Source organism: Perca flavescens, chromosome 14 (assembly GCF_004354835.1).
Source record: "Perca flavescens isolate YP-PL-M2 chromosome 14, PFLA_1.0, whole genome shotgun sequence".
Taxonomy (NCBI): Eukaryota; Metazoa; Chordata; class Actinopteri; order Perciformes; family Percidae; genus Perca; species Perca flavescens.
The window spans coordinates 10,538,387-10,565,163 of NC_041344.1; the positions used below are offsets into that span (position 1 = coordinate 10,538,387).

At 40.9% G+C, this 26,777-nt stretch overlaps 1 protein-coding gene across 2 annotated transcripts in view; it reads right to left on the reverse strand.

The window, feature by feature from the left end:
- Positions 1-26,777, reverse strand: part of nfatc1 (nuclear factor of activated T cells 1) — a 46,205-nt gene continuing 19,428 nt past the window's right edge. Inside the window, exons 7-11 of one of the 2 annotated variants that reach the window (XM_028597835.1) lie at positions 19,187-19,242; positions 15,994-16,126; positions 10,943-11,581; positions 5,315-5,430; positions 1,474-1,558 (exon numbers count right to left, since the gene is read on the reverse strand). In XM_028597835.1, the coding sequence (XP_028453636.1) occupies positions 5,330-5,430; positions 10,943-11,581; positions 15,994-16,126; positions 19,187-19,242 (929 nt within the window). In that variant the 3' untranslated portion in view covers positions 1,474-1,558; positions 5,315-5,329. Of the gene's footprint in view, positions 1,559-5,314; positions 5,431-10,942; positions 11,582-15,993; positions 16,127-19,186; positions 19,243-26,777 lie in introns of both variants that reach the window. The other variant, XM_028597836.1, reaches the window with a different exon arrangement.

A 26,777-nucleotide genomic window follows, 5' to 3' on the forward strand; every position in this document is an offset into this window, starting at 1 on the left:
TGAAAGAGATGAAGGCTTCTTTATTGACAAATACACAAAATAGGTCACAAAGCAGAATTATGAGTTGTAGACTAACAATAACCTCCTCGGTAAACATTCCAGTATGGCTTCAGTTACAAGGATTAAGATTCATAAATACATATAATAAAAACTGGGAACAAAGTGTGTAAGCCCATTCAGTTTGACTATAAGAGCGCAAACATACAAGTAGAGAAAACACAGTACGTACTGTGTGATGAAGAGGTTGTATGATGAACATGAATAAACAGAGAACATGCTAGGAGAATAAATATGAAAATACAAAAACAAACATAAGGATTTATATATGTGTATTGCTGTTCACGGTTGTTAAGTATTCTTTGGATTAAAGAACTTCTCAGTTACATTCTTTGAAAGACGACCGGCATGTTGCATAGCTTCAAGCTTTGTCAAAACTGAGATGATTTCTTTTTTGCTAAAAGTCAACTGCAGCAAACAGTTTACTCCACAGTTCATCTTCTTTTCAAGTCAGAATGCACAAATGACCCAAATAGAATCCTTATTCTCATTATACGTTAACGCCATATGAGGTTTGGGTAACTTCCCACCTGAAAAGTTTTGCTATTGTTGTTATGACTTTAAGTGACAGTAACATGTTGCCTTGACGACATAAACTACAAGTAATACCACAGGTTTAGTGGTTAAGTGCTTAATGTTGGTTGTGAATACAGAAAATGTATTTGATAATTTTGACTTAATTTTTCCAAACAAATGCTAACCAAATATGATTTAAAGTGAAAATATGCAACTTTTGAAAGTAGAAACACATTCCTTCTTTTACAAATAAAAAGTCATGAGAAATAAAACACACCTTTCATCAATTCACCACACTCAGGGGTTTTGTTACTAAAGCCTCACTGGGTCTGGCTAATGGGTGGCTAATGACAAGTCTCTATTTGTGCTACCGTGATTATCCCATAAAGTTACATTATCTCGTTTTATAACATCTTTAATCTTTTGAAGTTGAACATGTGAAGCCAAACCCGCGGTTCTGTTTCCAGTCAAAAAGGCACTTCTCTTTTAAATTCTCTCTCTGTAAAGCCAGATATGCAAACTGAAGCACTACAAATACTGTATATACAAATGACATAACTCATAGGCACCGAATCATTTACAAACTGCAGCAAAAAAAGACATAGAAAGCATCTTTTGGTCCTCTGAAGCATACTTTGTTGTGGGGCGGCAGGTTTGGTTGCTACATACTCAATTTACACGTCTTCAAAAAAAGTCAGTCCTGTGATTTATTCCTCTGATCATTTCTGTGTAAAGGCATAATATATGAAAAACAAGGCACACGTTGGACCCTGGTCATCTGGACAATACATTTACATTTGTTCTCATTGCATTTCCTTTTGCTGCTTCCTGCACGCTGTAGTCCAAGCATGAAAAGCACAATGTCAAATTCTGTTTGGTGTTTCCCTTCATTTTTTGTTTCCTGTGTCAGTTTAGTTGGTAACGGGAAACTACGCATGGCTGTGGACAGAGATGCTCGACAGGTCGTTCCTGATGATCTCGTTGACTGCAAAGGAAAAGAGAAAAACAGGCGGTCAGTATTTGTGACCTCCACATGGGGTAATGTCACCATGCTGAGTGTGTGCGTGCAGTAAAAAGCTGTATATATTATCTTTAAAGCACTTGAAAACCTAGTTTCTCAATTAGCTTCTTCTTGCTAGCGATAGGATCTGTCATGAACACAACGTGCTCTGCCGATGTTAGAAGCGTTTTGCTCACGTCCCATTAGAGATATCTGTATTTCTGATTTTCTCTCTGCTCTTCTCACAGGTTTGAAGTGGGCGGGACTCTGTTGGAAAAAGGTGATGTCACATATTTCCATGCACCAATCAGAATTTAGAAACATTTGATTCAAAATCTGACGACAGTTAATGAGTTATTAACTTGTGTTGCCAGGACACTGTCACTTAAAACTGATTAAGTTCATCATCTTTTGATTAATAATAGCTGAGGAGTTTTTTTTTTTTTTTTTTTTTTTTTTACTTTGATTGTTGCTTATTTGGTCATGAATATTTAATTTTTACTTAACATCTAAAACTACTTTTCAGGGGCTTTACAAAATAATAAATGATATTATTAGAAATAGTTTTTTTAGACTAGATTTGACATGAAAACAACGCCGATGATAGCGGTGAGAGTGTAATTCCTAACACAAATAGCCACATAAAAGATATTTCAGTGCAGCTTTAAAAATTTATTTTAAACCACTGTGAACAATTCTCTGAGCTAACCTAATAGAATCACTTTATATCTGAGATCCCCAGACCTTTTTTCTTTTTATCCAGAAAGATAATGCAACCTCCCGTTGTCTCTAAAGGATCCAGGTGCACTTGTTTATCTGTTATTATCAGCTGTGTTCTTTGGCTGGGGGGGGGAATCCAAAAGCAACTGAGCAAACTGACTGAAGCTTAACCAGGAAAAAAGAGAATATAGATATCAATGTACTGATAACAGAGAAAAGGAAAAATCACTCATTTCTTTTCTCACTAAAGGGGACTGAGACGGTTAATTTTTTAATAGCTTTAACCATTCTTATCTGTGAACTCATTTATTGCTTTGAAGAGATTCTCCACAGTTTGTCCCTCTCTTATCAGCTTGACACTTTTTCTAATCAGCCTCCAGGTTCAGGATCAGGCCCTCTTTCTTTTCTCAGCTCTCCCAGTGATGAGAAATGTGAGAGGGGAAGGGGAACACCCCTGGTTGGATCCGGCCCCCGAGAAACCGAGCCAGCAGGCCGATGGGAGGAATTCCCTCTGTCTGACTGGATGCTGGATAAGCAGCCTTGGAAACCTGAGATTCCCCTTCCACACAATGGAATTACTTTGTTTAACGTTTATTTTCATTCAGGCAGCAGAGCAGCCTTTCCCTTGGTGACCCAGCACTGGCAGAGCTGCTTCCTACCAGAAATACCACTCACTTCCTATCACAAAAAAAGATGACAGGGTGTACGTGCCTCGCAAGTAGTGGAGGAGGCTGCTGCCATGGTAAAAAAAACAAAAACAATACAAATGTGTTATCATGCCTTAAGGGAGTAAAAAAAACAAGTCAAGCTAAACTTTAAATAACATAAACTGAAAGTGTGGGTGCAAAACAACAAATCACCAGGAGCGATATGTTACACTCGTCTAGACATTTGGTTAATGTGTTTGGTTCGATGATTGACTATAGCTATTAATACAGCAACAGGAAGGTCTCTTGAGAGGTTTGATATCTGAAGTCCAGCAGCGATCTCACATGACTGTGTCACAAAAACACACGGACACATTGAACCTATTATGTGGCTATGAAGACAGGGTGAGAGTCACAGCGATGTGTCTTTGTGAAAAACTTGGCAGCGTGGAAGACACTCGTCAAGACGGCAGTGACATTTTTATTCAGGTGCTCTAAATCACTTCCTCTTGATTTAGCAGAGGGCCACAAAACCTCATCATCCGTGATCAGAAGTTTAATCTTAAAGAGGAACTCCGGGCGCCTGGGTAGCTCACCTGGTAGAGCACGCGCCCATATATAGAGGTTTACTCCTCAACCCAGCGGCCGCGGGTTCAACAACTTTGCTGCATGTCATTCCCCCTCTCTCTCCCATTTCAATTCTTCAGCTGTCCTATAAAAATAAAGGCCAAAAATGCCCAAAAATGATCTTAAAAAAAAGAAAAGAGGAACGTATAACATCTTCGCAGAATGATTACGTGGTGTTGGGTTGGGAGACAAAAAATTTAGAAAACCGTCATTACAAACTGGTTGTAAAAGGTCAAACAAAATTGTACTATTGGTGGCATTATGGGAAATGTAGGATCCAGTGATTTTGAAGCTTGACACCTACTAGGGACTTCTCTGCTGTTTTTATTTAGACCGCTCGTTATAAAAATCTGTCTCTTGTGAGGCCCCTAACTTTATGGAAGTGCAATCCTAAATCACTGGAGTACCCCTTTAAAAAGGACCAACCCTAGTGGTTTTGCACGTTTTATCTGTCTTACTACTACTACTACTACTATTATATATCATGTACCACATTTCTGTATTGCTTTTTCTACCTTGCAGGCAGCCATTGGTTCCCATTATTTCTAATACAGTAGCAACTGTGACTGAATATTTTTGCACCTTTGTGTTTTTGTTAAAGTTATATATTGTGTGGTAATGCTGTTATGAGCAGGGATTAAAGACTCAATAATGGTGCATTCAAGGACGCTCACATCTTAGAGTAGGCTGGCCAACAAAACCCTTTCTAAAGGGGACATGCTTGTGCACATACAGCGTATCTGGAGTGCCTACCAACCCACAAACTGTAAAATAAGACGAACCAATCAGTTTTTGTGGGTCGCCTAGATCAGAAAACATGAGATGCATCAAGCCATTCAGATGTGGCTCACTTTCCTCAATAGAATATACCGCCCGCTAATCTAAGTATCTCCAACCATGGCTTGAGAACTACCTATTTTTCTTACAAGCCAATCAGAGCAGACTGGGCTTGTCAGGAGGGGGGCTTGAAGAGACAGACGCTAATACGGTGCATTTCAGACAGCGGGTGATGATAACAGGTATTCAGACAGACAGTATGAGAAACAAAATGTGTTTTTTGAACATTAAAGCATGTAAATATGTTCTAGTAGAAACCCTAAATGGAGTACAAGTATGAACCTGAAAATGAGCATGATATGTCTCCCTTAAAACAAGAAAAAGCTATTTAAAAATGTAATATCTATCTATACTTTTTTTGCCAGACTTAGTTGTCTCTGTTCAAGGCTGCGTTGTCATGCAACAATAATAGAACTTTGATCAATAAATAGAGGTGAAAAGTTGATAATAATAATATGAATAAATAATCTAAAACAAGTTTCAGGCCGTGCAAGCCGATATTGCTTGTGTAGTGAAACAGAAGGTTGTATTTGTGTTTTATTGGCAATGGGCTAAAACATGCAAAGCCACTGGTTTTGACCTTTAGTTTAGCTGTGTAATATACATCATGGATGAATGGGTAAACCCATCTGTTAGAGTACAGAGGAGAGAATGAAATCTGAGATTTGACTTGACTGAATTGAACCTCAACTCTCCAGATTTTCCAGACTAGGTTCAGTTTTATCAGGGTCAGTTGTAACTCGTCGTGGTAACAGTAGGATTAGAAGGGCATAATATTTCTGTGTATGCAGTGATGCAAGATGCTTTCTAATGTAGCTCATCATCAGGACAGCATGCTGCCACCAGCCATGTGAATGTGAGAATATCACCAAAAAGACATACTTGAACCAGAAGAAATAAACACTCTAACCTCATCTCCACCCTCCTACAGCGTGTCGTTCCGCTGCCATGTGTGCTCTTCCCGGCCCAGACTGAACTGACTGACCTCCTCTCCTCTATTTGATCTGGCTTTGACCTTCTGCGCATCTGGAGGTGGAAGGATATAATCTTTGAGTTCAAAAACCTCAAGGGGACGTTAATTACAACGACTTCTCAACACGCCGCACATCGAGCCCGGACGCCAGCTGTAAATTTAGGACATCAAGACATTGTCAGACCTCCACATCATGTCATCACCTGTCCAGTAGCTATCAAAATCGCGGATGAATTATGGCGTTCAGACATTTGCCTTTACGCATCATCGTGTGTCATATGTGGTGGAATCGTTTTCACACAATAATGAAAGAATAAAAAGACAGGATTGAGTAGTTTGTTCTGTTATAAAAACAAAGGAAGGCCAGGCAGTAAAACTCTATCTTTTGCCCCACTGAGGCCACAACGTTTACCGTTTATGTGTCCGTTGCCATGGCCCACTTTTCATTGCGGCGTCACATTTGATGTGGAGGATCTAATTGAAGAAAAGTCAATCTATTGATCTCTAAGTGTGTTTGCAACAAAGTCCTAAAAATAGGCTCAACACCACTGTGACATCTGTGTCATGTGTTCTCGGTCACATCAATTCGCTCAAGAGACAGTCGAGGGATAGAGATGCTTCAAACAAGCGAACATCAGTAAACACTGCGAGTGGGATAATGGGTTCTCTGTTTTGTAATTTTGAAGAAAAAAAAAGATTTAAATAAGAAAAAAAACAACTTTCTTTACAGGATACATGATCTTAAATGAGGAGGTATTCAGTCACTATAGGGATCACTATTGTTGTACAAAAATGTGATTAAATTGAAGACAACATAATTAATACAGTTGAAAAACAATCTCAATTCAAGGTCCATTTAGTAGCTGTTCTGGAGGTTTCTATCATGAGTTTGCTTAGTTGTTAGGTTAAAATTTTCATGTTGTCTTTAACGACTTCTGGTTTATGTTGAAGTTCAAAGTTCATTAGTGATATGATTGTAAAATGATTGAAAGCTCCAGAACAGCTACTAAATGGACTTTGTGGTCATATTGTTTCTTCAACTGCCATTGCTAAGCTCATGAATGAACTTCAGACTACTACAGCTGAGAACACAATGTATAGGAAAGTGTTTCTTATTAAACAATATATGCTAAATGGAAAAAACAAACATGAATATGCATTATATAATATATACAATACTTGTGGTTATTCATATAACAGTATTAATCTGTGCTCATAATTAAATCATGCATGTAATATTATGTCCCCATAAACACCTCTGATTAACTGCATTGCTATTAATTTAACACAAGGCACTGCAATGTTAGGGAGTTAATTTGTCTCACACTTTTCAGTTATTCAAGACCAAGGAAGGTGCAGTTTGATATGAAGTAATCCAGGAACTGGTTTCCTGTCCCATGGTGGTCCACAGCAGCTGGAGCTGACTGATACAGCCCGGCTTTCCAACCAGGAAACCCCTGACCAACGAGGAACTCCCAAACAATTAGCAGGACAGCACTGTTTGCCTCATTAAGGGCAGAAACGCGTCAACATGATCCGGCCTGTAATAACAAAATACTGCAGAGGAACCGATCAGGCGGCAAGATATTCAACAGTTTCTCTGATCCCTGTGGATAAATCAGCTGAGGGACCAGAGCTGAGACAATGAGAGAAAAAGGCTTGGCGGGGAGGAGTTGGGGGGGAGACAGAAAGCCCCCCCCGTTTACTGCCACGTCAAGTCAAGTCCAGGCCACAAGCCACGGGATGTTCTTGGCCCACACAATGAGGCTCCTACTGGGTTACTGCAAGTCAGTCCCACAGCGCGGTTCTGTAGTTCACCACAAATGCTGCCAATTTTTATCTTTTGAACCCAGGTATTTAAAAAGAACATGTCTGTGGACAATAGCTTTACTCTTCAAGAAAATAGAGTAATAGAAAGGGAGAAGACTTCAGCGAAATATTACCACAATGGCAAAATGTTTTAATGAGATAACCAGAAAAATAAAACCCTCCTGCAATAAATGATTGTTGTAGATATGTACACCTATAAACTGTATACATACACATTTTGGCACTTTTATGTCAATGCACACACAGTCACGAACAATAAACGCACACATACACATACACATGCGCACGCACGCACGCACGCACGCACACACACACGCACACACACACACACACACACACACACACACACACACACACACACACACACACACACACACACACACACACACACACACACACACACACACACACACACACACACACACACAGTGTTTTATCCTGAATCTATTGTGTCCATATGTTTGTTAAACTGAATTTAAAAGCTTGAGCAGGGTGCAAATTAGCTTCAGCTATACATTACATCTGTTGCATTGCCTATCCCTTTGTAACATCTGTATTGTTTCTGTAAAAATAAACAAGACAAATAAAAATAAAACTCATTGCTGAGGCTGTAGTTTTTGTTGTAATGGTTTGGATAAAAAGTAAAATTTATTCTGCTCCATATATTAAAATCAGGTGAACAAAATATTAGAAACACCTTTCTATTACCTTTAATTTAACACCACCAAATGACACCAAAGACCCACCCCAAAATGTACAAATTGAGTCAACACAATAACTAAAAAAAGAGGAAAGTAAGTGTTTTTTTTACAAAAACTGAACTCTTAAAGTCAGGCTGTTTTTAATTACAGCGCTGTTGCATTGCATTACATCATACTGGTGTTTATATTATTTTCTGGCCACTTATTGCATTTAGAAATGCATCAACAACTAACTGGCAACAAGTAATACACACCAGATGTGGATGTCGATGAATATGTGAAAAACCAATGATGCATTTCCTCCAAAGATACTGTGACACAAATTAATTATTAAAAAGAACTTCTGCTAGTACTGCGTCCTTTTGCAAGCTGTGGCTCCAAATTATTTGAGGAAGCAAGTGGGTTTTACTGTATAAAATCAGAAAGATTCAACAGTCTTCAGTCAGATGCTTCTCACAAATCTACACTCAAATTCTTTTCCTATGATCATCTAAAGTCTCTGCTCATTAATTGTACTGTTCTGACATCTAACAAGGCCACAACACGCCATAAAAAAATCTTCTATTTGGCTCGTATCTGACTTCAGAATGCACGTTACCTCACTGTTGACAAAAGTCTACAGCACACTACTGTGCAGTGTAACGTATGGCTTTGGCCACCTCTTCCAGACTCTCTCTGAGCCAAAGGGAAGCATGCAAACCTCTCCAGTCAGCAAGTTTTATGGCAGCGTGGCCGGCCTCCATCTCCCTCAGCGGAGGTCAGACTGTGCACCCTGCAGCCTATACCTCCGGCTCGAGGCCAGACAGCATGATTCAGACATTCCATGAGAAGACATGTTTGTAACCTCTCAGGGGACGGTGTGAAAGAATGTGTAACAGAATGGGATCCTGAATAATACGAGAGGGCTGCACAAACAGGAAAAAGATATCAGCTCTGATTACAGAAAAAAGGGCAACAACGAAGTTCGCGTGGGCGATCAAACACACCTGGCTGTGTCACTTTTATTTATAAGTGAAGTTTACTGTGGCTACTTGACACGATAAGTGGTTAAACATTCATGCATTTAAATAATTTGCGTCAAATTGTTCGGAAATAAAATAAAATTGCACTACATTAAATAAATAAATAGCAATGATTAATCTTGACGTCTGGCTATAACACGCAGATAATGATATACTGAATTACAGCCCATAAACACAGTCCTATTCTCATTGAATCCTTGCAATGATAGTCAGTGTCTCAGTGTCACCCTAAAAGTCTCAGATGTTGTGGTTTGAGTTTTTACTAGCAAGGCTGAAATGAAATTACAGTAACACCACACCTGAGCGAGATCATAAAGCAAAATGTCGTATCTAACTCTGCCAAAGGTTTTAATGAAGTGAGAAGCCACATTAAGTTTGGAATGCTTAGTATAATTTCCTTCAATTTGCCAATGAAAACAAGTGTAATTGGGTGCCCAGCTCCTCAGAAATATCCATGTACTTTAAAACTTTTTTTTTTTTTCAACGTTAACTACACCTGGTTAGAACCAAAAAATCCTCAAGAGCCATGAGCGCCAGTTAGAGTATAATTACAAATCAAATCTTTAGCTCTAGCCAGCCAAATAGCTCCACAGACAGGGCTAACAAGTGTTAGTGTATTTACACAGACTGTTCAGAGGAAGTGGCACAGGAACAGTCTGAGTCCTGCAGTCTGCAGCCCAACAACAGCATCTCGCTCGCCATCGCCAGGAAGCTCGGCCAGACGATTCAGCAGGGGCTCTGGTGACGGATCAAAGACCCGCTGCTCTGTCCGCTGATAGCTGCTGGATAGTGTTGCTTCATCTACTGCACTCCCCTTGTCTCCACAGGACTTACACACAGCCAGGGACTGTTTCTTCTTGCCCCGGGAAAGATCATTTATCCAATTTATTTCAAATTACTGCAGCGCAGAGGACGCGGCCCCCGAACCTCAGTGGTGAGCGCAGAGGGCCTGAGCAGTGAGATCATAAAGTTTATGCTCCTAAATATCTGCTCTTTGTGAGATAAATAAAAGGGGCTCACAAAAACTGTATTTATTATATTAGCAAGCTTTTGGCAGGCTTGTTTCATTGAGGGTTTACAGCCAAATATATCAAATACTAACCCAATTACCTTAGAAGTAAGATGATGTAGAAAGCTCACTGGAATGGAAAAAACTACCACAAAAGTGAAATAACTGAAAAAAATCCAGGACTTTTGACAGCCTCTAATCAAGTAAAGTAGGACTTGCAACAACGGCGAAAAACCTTTCGGCACAGTCATCACTCACACACCAATCTTCTCCTCCACAGTGGCCTGTAACTGACGTAAACGGTAATATCCCGGTTTCACATAGACAATAAGCGTGCTATGTCTGTTACAATAATAGATTTTTAAGATCTTTTTTAGCCTTTACAGGTAACATGTGCTGCAATGTTTATTTGTCCTGTATCGAGAAATAGTTTAACATTTAGGGAAATAAGGCTTTTTTGCTTTCTTGCTGAGAGTTAAAATAGACAGGGACAAAAACCCCCATAAAACCCTTTGTTTTGAGATTTTGATTTCGTACAGATTAAACAAATGAGATAAAATGTGTGAATTAGTGAGCTTTAGAGGTGCTTGTAGGCGGATTTTCTAACCTCTGGACAGAGCCAGACTAGCTGTTTCCCTAGCTGTTTCCAGTCTTTATGCTAAGCTAAGCTAATCCGCTGTGCTATCAGTGTTCTCATTTAACTCCGCAAGAAAGAAAGTGTTTTTCCTAAAATGTTGAACTTTTCCTTTAAATGCTAATGCCTGAGCAGATTTTCAGTTGTCAGCTCCTGGCTAAGTGATCGGTGAGTCATACTGTATGATATTGATCAGAAATCCTATCAGCACCTATATTATGATCATTTTGTGCTGGATGGTAATAAAAACCTTTTTGATTCGTTAATGAGGGGGCTGGGCGGGTTGTTCGCTGTATAATTGTGTCCATGCGCTGGTTTAGAAGGTTTAGCATCATTTTGTATAATAATTAAAAAAAGACTTTCACTCACCATCATCAAGGTACATCTGGTCCAGCTCCTGTGGTTCTTGTTTGATGCTGACAGCCAGCGACGGAGGGCTGCCGTTGTCCTGAAGAGAGCCCCGCCCCCTCTCTGGCACCTTTGGGTGCTGCTGAGCTCCTGGGCTGGTGCTGCCGCTGCCCGGCTGGGCCGGTGTCATGCAGAGGGCCGGGGAGAAAGGGCCGTCGGAGGGGGTGGAGGGTTGCGAGGTCGGGGAGGAGGAGGAGCTGCTGGGCGGGTACAGGCTGGGCGGCTGGTAGCGCCCCGGAGTCTCCTGGATGATGGAGACGTGTGGGACTGGGGACTGTTGGCCCGGGTGTTGGACTGCTGGGCCGGCAGACAGGCACTTGGAGAAGGGCGGCGGCGGCGGTGGCGGCGACAGGTCGTGCAGTTTGGGGCTGGTGCTCGGAGAGGACGAGGTAGGCAGCGAGGAGGGCTCGGCTGCCAATCTCTGCTGGCTGACAGAGTAAGCCCCGCCCACCACGCACGGCCTGAGGTCGGAGGGCATCATCGGGGTCATGACCTGAGGGGGGAAGTATGGCTTTGGGTGCAAGGACAGGCCGGGGCCATGCTGGCTGCACACCAGAGGGGCGTCGTAGTCGTCGTGTGGCTCAGTCTTTATTGTCGGGACTGAGAGGAGAGAAGGGAGAACAGAAGAAGGAAAAGCTAAATGAGTAAAGACAAATTCCAACCTTCCTGCAAGTGTGAGTGAGTGAGTGGGTTTGTGGCTAGGATACCCGCTGCCAAACAAACCCTCTCATCAATGAGACTCTGTGTCTGGACCGGAGCTCTCCCACCCTGCTGAAAATATTCACAAAAGTAGAAAAAAAAAACAGAAAAAAAGGGATGACTCATCAACACGAGAAACTTCCAGCTGCTTCTATAATAAAATGCCTATTTTCTTTGGATGCTACTCTGCTGATAATACCCACTCAATGTGCAATATCAAATATGTTGCTGTAACAGCAGCTTTATAGTCAGCAGGGTTCAACAATTTAAAATAGATTACTGCTCGCTCATTGAGACAAAGAGAAAAAGTTTAACTGAACGTGAAAGCTGCTTTTTTTTTTTTAAACACAAGAAGTAGCTGAAAAAAGCCCAAATGATGGTTATCGTAGCATCGAAGTGAGGACCAGAGTTCAAATGAGCCAGGACTTGTTCTCAGACACTGACATCTGGTCCAGATTCCAGTATAAAACATGTTGGACACCAAGTTTTTAAATGTGGGCCGTCAATCTTCTGCAGCTCCTGACACAACATCAATCTTTTATAACAAGCGTTTCAGTCTGGCTACAAGGAAACGACAGCACGGCCCTGACCCTGAGCTTCATCACTGCATCACTAAACTGGATCAATTTCATCTTTTCTATTGTGGTGAAGCTGGTTTAGATTATAATATGAAGCATGTGCTTTAAACCGTAGCTGAAGCAGTAAAACCTGTACTTCATTCTTTCATCTGCGATCATCTGTAATTCTTGTATTTTTCTGAAGTTCATTGTTAAATGTTTATCTGCATCTTTTTGTTTGCTCCCAGAAATATCTTAAAAATTATATTTTTAAACTTACAACAGCGTGCCAGGATAAATAAGTGGCTAATTAGACTAAAACGAGTGAAACTACGACGTGTCATACCTAACCTAAGCTTCCACTGTCAACAACTGTAAAAGAGGAACTGCGATGAGATGGTTTAACCAACCGCAGCACTAAAATAGCACATGCACCCCTATTTCGGGCCTGCTTGGAGGAAGTGGGTCTGTCTGCATGTAGAGGATATGCAGATGCACATGCACAGAAAGGGCACAAAAGAAGTGCAAAAGTTTGGGTTGCCACAAAAAGGGAGCGTGCCCCTGGGTTTCCGGGGGAGGGGGGTGAAAATCAGCCGTGTGTACTGTATGTCCCAAAATAAATCTGTTGTTTTTGTGCGAGCTGTTGAAACACCTGCTGCTGCAAAAAAGTTGAAGTGACTGGAATTATTTTACATCTCATTATTGCAAAAACATTTTTTTAGAGTTTCATATTTCTTTCTAGCTGCGTTTTCACTCTGCCCATTTGTTTTGAACTTTTCTTCACTTTCTCCTTTTCTTGACGTCTGGCAGATCATATTAACCCGGCTGGCTCGTTTCCTTTACAGACTCACCCTTGAGGAGCCACTGACCAGACAAGCCGTCGCGCGGTCTCTACCCTCCCTTACACTCTCTGCATCCTGAGGACAATGCTCCACTTTCACAGCAAGACACTCCGTCGCCCACGTACAGGGCTGAGCCAGTTCACTTGAATCACAGCTTTGAACCACCCACTGGATTTTCGCTCCAAGCCCGGAGCGCAATTAGCAGTGTTTTTTACATTTCAGTTGGTGGGTCAGTGTTTATGTTCCGCTTGGCAATAGGTTCTCTATTCAAATACCATACGTTTCCCATGCCCCTTTCCCTGACGCTGCAGTGTACAGGTACGGAAAGAACAGATTTTATAGATTTACTTTTTTTTTTTTTTTTTTTTTTTTTTTACAATGAAGGAATAATAGCTTTGCTTTGTTCCTCCCTAGCAAACCACCAGACAAGGGGAAATACAAACGGTTTGTTCTCGTCTTCAGATGTGAAATGCTGGTGAAAATGTTTCTAATTAGTTTGGAATATGAAAGGCAGAGGGTAGACTGAGAGTGGTGGAGTGTTGCGGTGATGACAGGAAAGTTATAAAGAAACGCAAAATTAGCAAAGATGTGCGGAGGGCGTAGAGGTAATGAGGGGGTATTCTCTTATTTTGGTGACAAATGAAGCTCTCTTGTGACGCTGGTTTTATTCACCAAAGGTTTCTCGTTTTCACCAAATGTCAGCCCGACACCAAGCTCTACTGCAAGAGGCTGTGTGGGACATAATTCATGATCCACTAAAGTGATTGGCTGACAATATTGCTGACATCACAACCCTCTCAACCCCTATCTCAAATCTAAAGACTATTTCTAATGTGATCAGGATCCTGAAATAGTAAAGTTAAGGATTGAATTACATTTCTTTATCCCAGTTGTGACATCACAATGAGGGACAGTTCAAAATCTATTACATATAATATTTCTCCTGTATTAGCTTCTCTGCACTGGCTTCCTGTTGAATCCAGGATTGAGTTTAAAATCCTTCTCTTGACCTACAAAGCTCTAAATGGTCTAGCACCATCATATCTAGAAGAGCTCCTAATACCCTATTGTCCCACTAGAGCACTGTGCTCCCAGAATGCAGAGTTACTGGTGGTACCTAGAGTCTCTAAAAGTAGAATGGGAGCCAGAGCCTTCAGCTATCAGGCTCTTCTCCTGTGGAACCAGCTCCCGATCTGGGTTCGGGGGGCAGAAACTGTAATCGCTTTCAAGAATGAACTTAAAACTCTTCTATTTGATAAAGCTTATAGTTAGGGAGTGAGGAGTTGCAGTGTTCACCTAACTGGCCCACCTGCTTCTCTTCATAATTGTTAGATTAATAATACATAACAAAGTAGAGGGAGGCAGGCCAGCCAAGCCCGATCCGGCAGGGGGAGAGTTCTAAGCCCGAAAAAGCTACTTCTCCTTATGACCTGTCTCTCTTAGTTACGCTGTTATAGTTACGCTGTTATAGTTACGCTGTTATAGTTCTAGACTGCCGGGGGACTTCCTTCCTTTGACACACTGAGCTATTACTATTTGTGTGTATCCCGTCCCAGAAATGCTTGTTACTAATCCTAGCTTCTGGGGAGTTTACTCCCCGGAGTGCTTATGTTTTTTCCCCCAGCGTATTTCCTTGGAGAACGTTGGCACCAAGATCCTGGTTCCAGCTGTCGCCGTGGTCCTGCTGCACTCCCTGCCGAGCTCAGCGGTGCCCTGCAATGTCATGCTGCTTCCTGCTGAACCCTGCAGCTTCCCGCTACATCCAGTCACTGTTCCATTATTAATGTGACTATTATCGCCACTGTTCATCACACCCCCAACCGGCCCGTCAGACACCGCCTACCAAGAGCCTGGGTCTGTCCGAGGTTTCTTCCCAAGAGGGAGTTTTTCCTTGCCACTGTCGCACTGCTTGCTCTTGAGGGAATTACTGGAATTGTTGGAATTGTTGGGGCTTTGTAAATTATACAGCGTGGTCTAGACCTACTCTATCTGTAAAGTGTCTCGAGAAAACCTATGTTATGATTTGATACTATAAATAAAATTTAATTGAATTCAAAATGTCTTGTTTGAATTGTGCAATTTCATCAAAAAGTTAGTCAAGCAGACAGGGGAACTAACATCACTAAATGTGAAATTCACTCCAAGACTATACAATTATTTCTAGTTAAGAAGTATTAAAACAAGTAGTCATTTGTCCACAGGGCCATAAAACTCTACAATGCTTCACAAAAGGGAAGAGGAGAGACAGACTTACTGTTTACTGCTTACACTGTTTACTGGCTATATTAGCCCATATGCACCACCCCTCCCTCCCTCCTTCCCCCAGCATGGACTGAGGTCTAACTTAATATTTGAACAAAGGCTGTAACACTATTACTTCAAATCTCTAACATTGACTGCTGATTTGTGTCTATCCTACTGTCTACTTTATTCCCTTATAATTCCCATATTAAATGCTTAATGCTTATAATGCCCATATTTAATGCTGTCTTTTTTAAACTTTATCCTTGCACTGCTATAGTTTTTATATTACTATGTTTACATTATTCTCTTATATTGTCCATAGTTAATGCTGGTCTCCAGACTTTATCCTTGCACTATTGGACCTATTTGCACTACCACCATGACACACACTCTCGTACTGAACCACAGGGTCAGTTCCTGCCCTGTCACTGCAAGCGTCTCATGCTTATACATCCCTTAGTACATTCATGTGGATTTTTTTATTTCATTTTATTTCATTTAGTATTTTTTCTTTTATTGTCCATGCTATTCATGTTGATTTGCCTTTTTATCATCCTGTTTGTGATCTATGCGAATGTTGTGTGTGATGTCTGTAAGCTACTGGGATCTTGAATTTCCCCTTGGGGATCAATAAAGTATCTATCTATGTGTAAGAGGAGGAGAGCTTTACCACTGGCAGGGACGTAGGTGAAGCGCTGGTACTGGCTTCTTTTCCTCTTGCCATTGCAGACGTAGAAGTTCACATGGACCGGCGTGGAAAGTCTTTGGTTCCGATAGGGAGGGATTTCAACAAGTAGTGAATTCTACAACAAAGAAAATGTAAGTCAAGAAATGCATTCTTAGATATATCTATACAAACAAATAGATAAGTCCTAAGTTACTGCATTGTATAAAGCTTTCTTTTTTGATTCATGGTATAGTAATTTTTTTACTCAGTGTATGCTTAGCTCAATTAGCTTTAACTATTTTACTAATTTGCTCTGTTTTATTTGACCCTTATTGTATCTGTATGGGATGTCTCTTGTGCTACTGTAACACTTACTTCTGAGGGAAGTGTTATTTGTTCTTATCTTCAATACAAAAAATGTCAATGACATTTGCAACAAGGCAAAGCAAGGCAATTTGTGTTGGTCACTTTGGAATGAAAAGGTACTTTCATACATAAAGATACCACACTGTGAGTAAAAAGGAGCAAAGAAGTGGGGGAAACTGGGCTTTTTCATGACCAATACTTTTTTTTTTTTAACATAAATGAATTCATAACTTGGTGCACTGCACAGGAGATTTTGGTCATTTCCGATAGAGATAGAGATTTATTTTTTCCAATTATTGTCTTGACACAGTTGGCTATTTGCTGTTAAGCATAACTTCCTCAAGCAATAAAATATTACTACCTATTAGTATTTTTGTATTGTTTCTGTCTTTGTTTGGGAGAAACAGTGCAGGTCAGCAAAGTGGATATGTGAGTTATGTGCTGTCCTTCTTTACTTTTCATCCATATCCTGAAGTTGTGCGTTGAGAGTGGTGGATACAATCTGAAAATCTGGATCTAATTCCAAACAAAGGAGCCACAAAGAGACCATGAAGTAAGGTTATGAGGACCCATGGTTGTTTGCACAGTGGATAAATTGAACTCAGGATTGTCCAGATAATTTATTTCCCCAGCAGAGTTTCCGGCTGTCTAAGGAGAGAGCAAAGGTCAGGAGCGACAACGTTCATCAGCAACATATGTGTGTGTTTCTGCTCTTTGTGAATATATGTATATGACAGTTGCGATGACAGTTGAGTTTAAGCAACAAAATGACTAGTTAAGTTTAGGAAAAGATAGTGGTTTGGATTAAGTCATTCCCGAGGAACGAACAAGCGTTTCCTGGGTGAAAGTATTTTGTTTTCACCGCAAAGTGAACTCTGCTCTCCGGCATGAAAGCTCTGTATTTCCCATTGAATATTGAAGTGCATATTTAAGTATTAAATGCCTGGCCGAGTGGCACTTTATCCATGGTATTGCCATGGGGATTTAATTCTTGCATGTTTTGTTATATTGTGCATGATCAAAAAACACCCCTCGCACCCCCTCTGGTTTTTTCACAAATTGCACCCTGTATGTTTATGTATATATACGTATGTGTCTAAGTGTGTTGGAGGTGCTGCTCAGTAGCAAGGGAGGAAATCATCGGTCTACAAAACTGTGCTTCAGAGGACGGCTGGCTCTGACTATACAGGTGAGAGCTGACACACTTTATATTTAATCACTACAGTCGTAAAGTCAAGTGAAGCCAGACGAGGCTTTTCAACTTCTCTAATTCAACGCAATCCATCTGTCCTTCAGAGAATTAGCTGATAAAAACTCTGGAAATGGTTCACCAACTGTAATTGTGTCCAGGTTTATTTGGAATATTTGCAGCATGTGCTGCTGTCCAATACGGTAATTTACACACATATGCATAAAAACCCGCTGGGGACAGAATGGAACTTCAACTTCAACGTGTCAAAAGCATGAAAATCACCAAAGCAAGCACTGAGATGCTTTTACCTGACAAAAGTAATTTCTCTCACGTGGAGGGAGGAAGATAAAATGTGACAAAATGGAGCATGAAGGAGCATTCTTGGACTCCACGAGTGAGCGTTTCATGGCCAGTTTATACGAGTAATTTGATGCATCTAATTGAAAATAATTCTTAAAATTAAAATCATCCCTCCCAAATTTACCTCCCTCTTGGGGAGGTCAGTCTGTGCAGGTGACGTAGGCGGTGAGGTATTCTGAATTTGTGGTTTGGTCTGTGTTGAGCAGGAGCAGCCGAGGTTAAACCTGGCCAAGGCAGCGTCAGTGTTTAAAATGGGACCAATCCAGCAGACTGGGCTGAGAGGGGAAGGAGGGAGGCCCTTTGTCTATTCAAGCAGACAGATGTGTCCCAGCAGTGTGTGTGTGTGTGTGTGTGTGTGTGTGTGTGTGTGTGTGTGTGTGTGTGTGTGTGTTTTGCAATGGGAAGACACTGAGAGCAGGTGCACTGCCTCACATATAGACACCCTCTAATCCCCTCGTCTATCTCCCAGACTCCCAAAACACTCTCTCTCTTTCTCTCTCTCTCTGTCTCTCTCTGTCTCTCTCTCTCTCTCTTCCCCCCCCCTCCCAGGCCAAGACAGGACACACTGCCAAGCAAAAACTCCCACAGGATAACGGTTGAACTTTTGAAAACCTTTTCCACACGTTTCAAACATAAAACTGCTGTTCCCCCTTAGGGCTTCTGCCCCGGGCTGAGAAAATCTACAGTCCAGTTACACTTGTATTTCTGTTTGTGTGTGTGTGTATGTGTATGTGTGTGTGTGTGTGTGTGTGTGTAATGTGCATGTTTAGACCACTGTGTGTATATCCCTTGCTCATATTATTAAAGCTGTGTTGGTAATGCATGGGAAAATGTGCTTACATGCTTTCTTGCCGGGAGTTAGATGAGAATATAGATACCACTCTCATGTCTGTATGGTAAATACGTAGAACAGCAAGCCAGCCGATTAGCTTAGCTTAGCTTAGCATAAAGACTGGAAACAGGGTGAACCAGCTAGCCTGGCTCTGTCCAAAGGTAACAACATCTGAATGGTAAGTAGTAAGCACTTGAGGTAATATTTGAAAGATTTTTTGGGGGGCATTAAGAGTGAACTCACCCTTAAAAGTAGAGTGCTGTATCAGGTGGGGGACAGGCTGAGTGGAGCTCAATTTACTCTCAGCTCACTTGATTTAGACACCATCTAGTTTTTTTATGGTATGATTGAAAATGTTTTGCCACTTAGTTCAGTTAAAAGATTGAGAACAGCTGCTTGAATGAGAGCGGATTGGTCATGATAACAGCGTCACATGTATCACTTACAGGCTTCGAGGTGTCTCTGTCAACCTTGGCCTCAGTCTCCCAGAGGTGGTGACCATCTGAAAAATAAAGAAAAAGAGTTTTGTAATGACAAATGGGAAAAGAATCCATCTACTTGGCTTCCAACAGAAATGAAGAAATGGTATGAGCATTGTTATTATGTTACATAAGTGATATATAAAACAGGTCATACCGTCTGACTCGCCGCTCATGAGCTCATAATCTAACAAACCTGAGACGGAAAGAGATGACATTCTCGGAGAGACACAGACAGAAAGAGAGAGAAATCGGAATCACAATCCTAAAAAAAACAGAGTCATACCAAAGTGATGAGCGACATCTTTGGTGGATGAGAGAAACCTTGACTTCATCACTGTGTGGAATCCCAACATGCTCCAGCAGCTGGTGGGCTCATTATTACACAACGACTGGACGGACAACTCGCCTCATTTCTCGTGTTCTCATAGGAATCCTTCTGTTATCCCCATATAATGATTGTTAAATAGTGTTTGCTCTTTTTTTGGTAATGTTTTTTTTTTCTCCTTTTAGTTGCCACAATAAAGAGGTCTTCCCATCAGGCAATAAAAAAACAAAATGAGGCATCATGAGAGCTGTCCGAAAATACAGGCCTGCTTAAAAAAGCAAGTTTGATTTATCATTCTGCCCAGTGAGGTGTCAGTAAAACTATATTTGTTAACAATTTATAAGACACAGAAGGAAACCATTGCAATTTCTTTAGACTCCCGACTCATTAACCAGGCCCTAAAAAGGACTGTGAAAATGACTTTACGTGGAAAGGAAACTGCAGTTTAAAGAAAAAAAACATCAGCCGTGGCCAAATTTTCTTGAAGAAAATTAACTGAGATATGTGCCGCGTTGCTCAACGGGCTGTCTGCAGTTTGACAAGTGGAGCGTTTGAATTGAGCAGACAGCACGGTGCAAATGGATGGGGGAGCGCTCATTTGTGTGCTGCGGAGTTGTGAGGTGGCAGTGATGGAGGAGGTGCAGCTTGGCACTGACAGCTTCTATTATGTCTGAGAAGACACTGGAAAGCTGTTTCTCTTTCCTTGATTTTCCCACACTGTCTGTCAGTTGCGGAGAGTTTTAGCTGCTGCTTTCCAGGAAGAAGTTATATCACGTCAATCACCTAAAAGAGTATGAACCGTATGCCCCCAAAGGACAAAACAAATAAAGCTGTGTAGCCAGATCTCTGAAATTTGGGGCAGAGATACAGTAACCAATAAAAACACAAGAGAAAACAGAAGGAGGTGAGGCTGAGCTGGGCACTGAGCGGTTTATTCTGGAGGTATGTTTTCAAACTGACGTACAATCACTTTTTCGGAAATGCATACAGACTCCTTTTAGACTTTATTTAATTTGGTCATTTTTCCAGTGCACCTGCTGATAATTGGGACACAGCTGTGGTCTCAGTATCCTACTTTAAGGCAAGATTTTCAGCAGGCCTCTGTGAGCCTGATATGCTAGACTGAGTATTTCAATGAGCACACACAGACAAAGGCTTCAAAATATTGATATAGCCAGTTATCATTTCACCGTGTTTCAGACTAACATCATTTATACACAGGTTATTATTTATTATAACTTGTGCCTGAACCAGTTGCCGTTGCCAGTTGTATCCACATTGTGCCCTAGTAATGCATGGCCATGTCATGACAGTCATTGCCCATTAAATGAAAGGGTCTGCAACAGCTGCACAAAGTTGCAGAAAAGGTCGGCAGTTGTGTTGCAATTAGAGATTCAAATAATAACCGGGGGCTATAGTAGTACGTGAAAACACAACCTAATGTCACTTCTGGCACTACATGCAACTCATCTAGAAAGAAATATTAAGAGAGATCAGCAGAATAAGTTAGTACTACTGTAGGATCTATATCACAGTCTCTTTGTCTAAATTATATTTAGTGGATTTTTGTCTTAACTAAACAGTGAAGAGAGACAAAAGGTTTCTAGTTGAGATTTGTGACTTCCACCACTAAGCCATCAGAACAAACACATTTCTCTCTCCGTACAAAGACATGTAAACATTGTTTCCTTGTGAAAGGCAACCCAAATAAATTCTGCAGCCTTAAACCTCACACTAATAAAATAAAAAAGAAGTGTTTAAATAAATAGATGAAACAAAAGTACAGCATATCCTGGACACAATCGGGACTGGTGCACGGCAAGGTGCAGACATCTGGCGTGCAAGAAAACCATGAATCAAACATAACATTTGCAAACCATGTTGCAAGGAAGACAATGTGTAAACAATAGAAATGAAAAGGAAAACAGCTAGTCATACAGGAAGTTGTACAGGATTCCCGTCAGAAAGGCTCTAGTATAGTGGCAACCAGTGTCCAACGGATATTGTATCTTTATGTTGTTTATCTTTATTCTATGTGCAACATGTCAACAAGGCAAAAATGGCTCTTTTGACTTTTTTATTACATTTTAATAATATATTATGACTCAAAAAAGTCATAAAACTTTGACTTCTGCATCTTAACTCAACCTATTAGATTATTTCTTCCTATTTAAGAGCAGTTCTGTCTCTAAAAAATGTTTGTTTGACTAAAACTTCAATCTTTAGTCGCTGTCTGTTTTTTTCTCTCTCCTACTTGTCTCTTGCTGCCTCTCTTCAGTCTTCACTTTGGGAACCTCTCCAGAAGGGAAGCCTTTGCAGCCGATGTCGCTCCACAGGAGGTAAACATGTTTTTCAAATCTCTCCCTGTCTGCTTTTCTCTCTCTCTCTCTGAGTCACACTCACATCATTTTTCACATCAATACAGAGATAGAAAAATCTAATTTAGCAGTTTATTTTCTGTGCCCGGCTACGTATTGCCAGGAAACTGCTCAAGAGACAAAAAAAAGAGAGCTTTAAATGCGTGGGATGCCGTTGTTTGAAAAGAGTGTACCGGATAATTGATAACCACAGAATGTTCCAGAGTTATAGGGCAACATCTGCACAACGCCTGCACTGATCCAATAAAAAACTTCAGCCAGATCCACTCCTACCAATTTTCAGCGAGCTCAATATGGTTTCTAACTCCCTGGCCCACTGTGCTGGATAATATCCAATATTATCTAAGTTAAACAACTCAGCCTAAAACCTCTCCCCCAAAACCACCCCAACCATATAAACCCAGTACCCCTCTCCAACTCTCACAACGCCCAAGCTCCACTTGCCTTGGCTGCGTCCCAGCCTCACAGAAGTCTTACAATTCACATTTCGTTAGCAATGGTCTATACAAATCATTACTTTCTCAGAACAGACATAACACAGAGCAGTCAATGGACAGCGGTGCTGTGCTGTACAGAGTCATGGCAGCCGAGGGGGATCAAACAATATACAATACAGTTATTTGTCATGTTGGGTTTATTAAGGGAATCAAACAGCTCCTTGTGCTCCTTAATGGGGCTGGGTGGAGTAAAACGGTGGTGCCCAGAGCGAAACAGCAGGGTGGCGTGTGCCCAAGCCCTCATAACGTACAGTAAATATAAACACATGCTCTACCCAGGCCCATGTGGCATGCTGAAAGAGTTCCCTTGTCCTCTGACTGATGGCTGAAACTTCTTCCTTCCTCCCGCCCTGAAAACACGTGGATTTTAGAAATTGCATGCAAGCTGCAGCGGTGTGGAAGAGGTTGCGACCGAGCCGAGCTCCACGCTGATAAATGGCAGCGGTCGAGGACAAGATACTGACATCCACGCTGCACCACTTGCAGCTACAGTGGCGCCTGTCACTGCACAACGTCATCTGGATGCAAGGCAGCGCTTTCATCAAGAAATCAATCTCTGGAGTTTCTCAAACGGGCCTGCAATTTTTATGAATCACGCACTGTAATTTATAAAAACATAATCCCCGCTGTTTATGTGGTCATAATTGATTTGTTTATGAAAACAGCGATTGTTCTCAGAAGTGTCAGAGGCAGCCAAACCACTGAACGGCTTCAAGTGGAAGTCATTGTTCTATGAATGCAATGAAATTGAAGTCTGTTGACCGCCCTTCCCTCCAAACAAAACCACTGTTCAAAACTAAACTACCACATGTTAAAAACGGCCTTGTTCCCTCCGCCGTAACATTGGTGTCATCTTGCTCACAGCTCTCATGGGGCCTAAAAGGAGGATGGTTATCAGTAATTTTCTACAGGTAATTCCAGACACCATCTGGCAGCCTTGCAGCACGATAATCCTCTCACGGTTCAATTTTCTTTAAAGTTCCTGTTATTTGTTACCGCTTCAGCCAACAGACAGAATTGTTGGGTTGTTCTAGCAGACGTGGAAAGCTTGTTAAGGTCTCTACCTGTTTGACGCTCCAACTCACCGGCACACAAAAAGATGGTCAATAAAATCAGAGCTACCTTTCAGCTGAGGAGTTGATGCATCAAGGAAATGGTTATTCACAGTGATACTGAGTGCAGCAGAGCAGGCAGCTGTCCAGTGCAACAGGCCAGATGTTAAAATGCTCTTTCCACAAGAGGGTTTCTCCTCTGCAAGGATTTCCTTCAGGATCTCTCACTCAAATTAAGCTATTATCAATCATTGTGGGGAAACACTGAGCAGAAAACCACACTTTATTAAAAAGACTGGAAGAAAATAAAAAAGAAAGTAGTAAGAGGTAGTTCACACAAGTACACAAACTTATCTATACACTATACACAAATAACAATACAATGGCCGTGGTATAAAGTATTGGGGTGTGCGTTATTTTCTGATAACTGCATGGTTCTGAAACAGAAGCACCATTGCTTTCCTAAACTAGCACTCATATCTGAAGTTTCTAGATGTTCTACTTGTTGAATAGGAAAGTAATCTTGCCCTACCAATGCCAATCCAAAGTATTTATTTAACCCCTTCTCATCCTGTGTGTCTACTGTGGTGGACACCTCGTGTTTATAAGTTTCAACCAATGAAAAATGCACTTTTGTTTTAAAGGTCCCATGACATGGTGATCTTTGGATGCTTTTATATAGACTTTAGTGGTCCCCTAATACTGTATCTGAAGTCTCTTTTATATAGACCTTAGTGGTCCCCTAATACTGTATCTGAAGTCTCTTTTATATAGACCTTAGTGGTCCCCTAATACTGTATCTGAAGTCTCTTTTATATAGACCTTAGTGGTCCCCTAATACTGTATCTGAAGTCTCTTTTATATAGACCTCAGTGGTCCCCTAATACTGTATCTGAAGTCTCTTTTATATAGGCCTTAGTGGTCCCCTAATACTGTATCTGAAGTCTCTTTTATATAGACCTCAGTGGTCCCCTAATACTGTATCTGAATTCTCTTTTATATAGACCTTAGTGGTCCCCTAATACTGTATCTGAAGTCTCTTTTATATAGACCTTAGTGGTCCCCTAATACTGTATCTGAAGTCTCTTTTATATAGACCTTAGTGGTCCCCTAATACTGTATCTGAAGTCTCTTTTATATAGACCTTAGTGGTCCCCTAATACTGTATCTGAAGTCTCTTTTATATAGACCTTAGTGGTCCCCTAATACTGTATCTGAAATCTCTTTCCCGAAATTCAGCTTTGGTGCAGAATTACAGCCACTAGAGCCAGTCTCACAATGAGCTTTCCTTTGGATGTGCCATTTCTGTGTCTGTAGCTATTGAGGAGGAGAGAGGGGGAGCAAGGTGGAGGGTGGGGGTGTGGCCTTGACCAACTGCCTCTTTGCTCATTTGAAAGCTATGATGTCTCTCTCTCATGGGTGGGTCAAATTCTCTGGGCGGGCAAAGCAGAGAAAGGGGAGGTCCCATCTGAGCTTTCATTTTCTCAAAGGCAGAGCAGGATTCCCAGGGCTCGGTTTACACCTATCACCATTTCTAGCCACTGGGGGACCATAGGCAGGCTGGGGGAACACATATTAATGTTAAAAAACCTCATAAAGTGAAATTGTCATGCCATTGGACCTTTAAGAAAACAAAGCAAATGAGTTGACTATACTTAATCAATCACTATCAAACTTCTGAATAGCCAGGTGGCAAAAGAGCAGTATGGAAGACAAACAAAACATGAGGAGAAGTAAGAAACATTTTAATCTTTTAAACATTAATGTACAAATATAAAATAAAGAATACTTAATATAAATGTGGTTGCTGCCAAGTGGCTGGGGTTTAAGTAATCCCAAATTCAAAAAGTAAAATTCAGTGATTTAGACATTTTCATATAAACAGAAAATTCTCTTACTTCTTCAGTAAAAACACACATCAGATTAGCTGATAAATGCATAGTCACAAAGATGAAAACAGGGTTGTTTTTCTTAACTTATTGAAAGTTGATATTTGGGAAATACAGTACAGGCCAAAAGTTTGGACACACTTTCTGATTCAATGCGTTTCCTTTTTATTTTCATGACTATTTACATTGTAGATTCTCACTGAAGGCATCAAAACTATGAATGAACACGTGGAATTATGTACTTAACAAAAAAGTGTGAAATAACTGAAAACATGTCTTATATTTTAGATTTTTCAAAGTAGCCCCCCTTTGCTTTTTTATTAATAAGGGATAAAATTCCACTAATTAACCCTGACAAAGCACACCTGTGAAGTGAAAACCATTGCAGGTGACTACCTCATGAAGCTCATTGAGAGAACACCAAGGGTTTGCAGTTATCAAAAAAAGCAAAGGGTGGCTACTTTGAAGAATCTAAAATATAAGACATGTTTTCAGTTATTTCACACTTTTTTGTTAAGTACATAATTCCATATGTGTTCATTCATAGTTTTGATGCCTTCAGTGATAATCTACAATGTAAATAGTCATGAAAATAAAGAAACACATTGAATGAGAAGGTGTGTCCAAACTTTTGGCCTGTACTGTACATGCACGTGTCACACTATTGCTGCTGTTTTGAAGTTTCATAAGTTTACTTGTATTTGAATGTTTTGAAGAAAACAAAGATCCGACTTTTTCCCTTCTCTACAGTTCTCACTATGTCTTTCATTTCTATTTGGATTTTGGCAGCTTTAACCTGTTCTTTCAGACAATAAATTACAACTAAGTACTCCTCCAGGAGAACCCAGAACACTAAACCGCAAAAAAAAAGAGGTGAATAAAGGACAGAAGGGCCTAATTTCCCAAATGGAGTGAGTGTGACTTATCAGAAACAATATCTTCTGGGCAGGCCAGGGCAAAGGAAAGCAAGGTGAGATTGAGTCAGGTTTAGATTACAGGCTGATGTCTGCAGCGCTGAGGCCGTACAGTAATCTCTTATGACTGATTGGCTCTAACCAGGAGTGACAACTGAACTGATGCTATCTCGGTTATTTCTATGGGGGCGGCATTGAAGCAGGAGACAGGAGGCTCAGGAGTGCTGGTAGAGAGAAGCTGAAATGCAGTTACTGTTTTCAGATGTTGTGCTCTGACTGAGGAACAGGTGACAGAGTGTGTCTCTATGGGGGGAAACAGGGATTTCCTTCTGCACTGAGCCATGGGTAGCAACAACAAAACACTGACTACGTACTGTATGCATGCACATATTATTCTGCTTTTTGCTCTTATTCCGAAAGAGACAATATTCCGTCTAAGCTGTTTACATGGCTAATGAAAATTAATATTCCACTAATATTCCTGTTTACATGCAAATTCA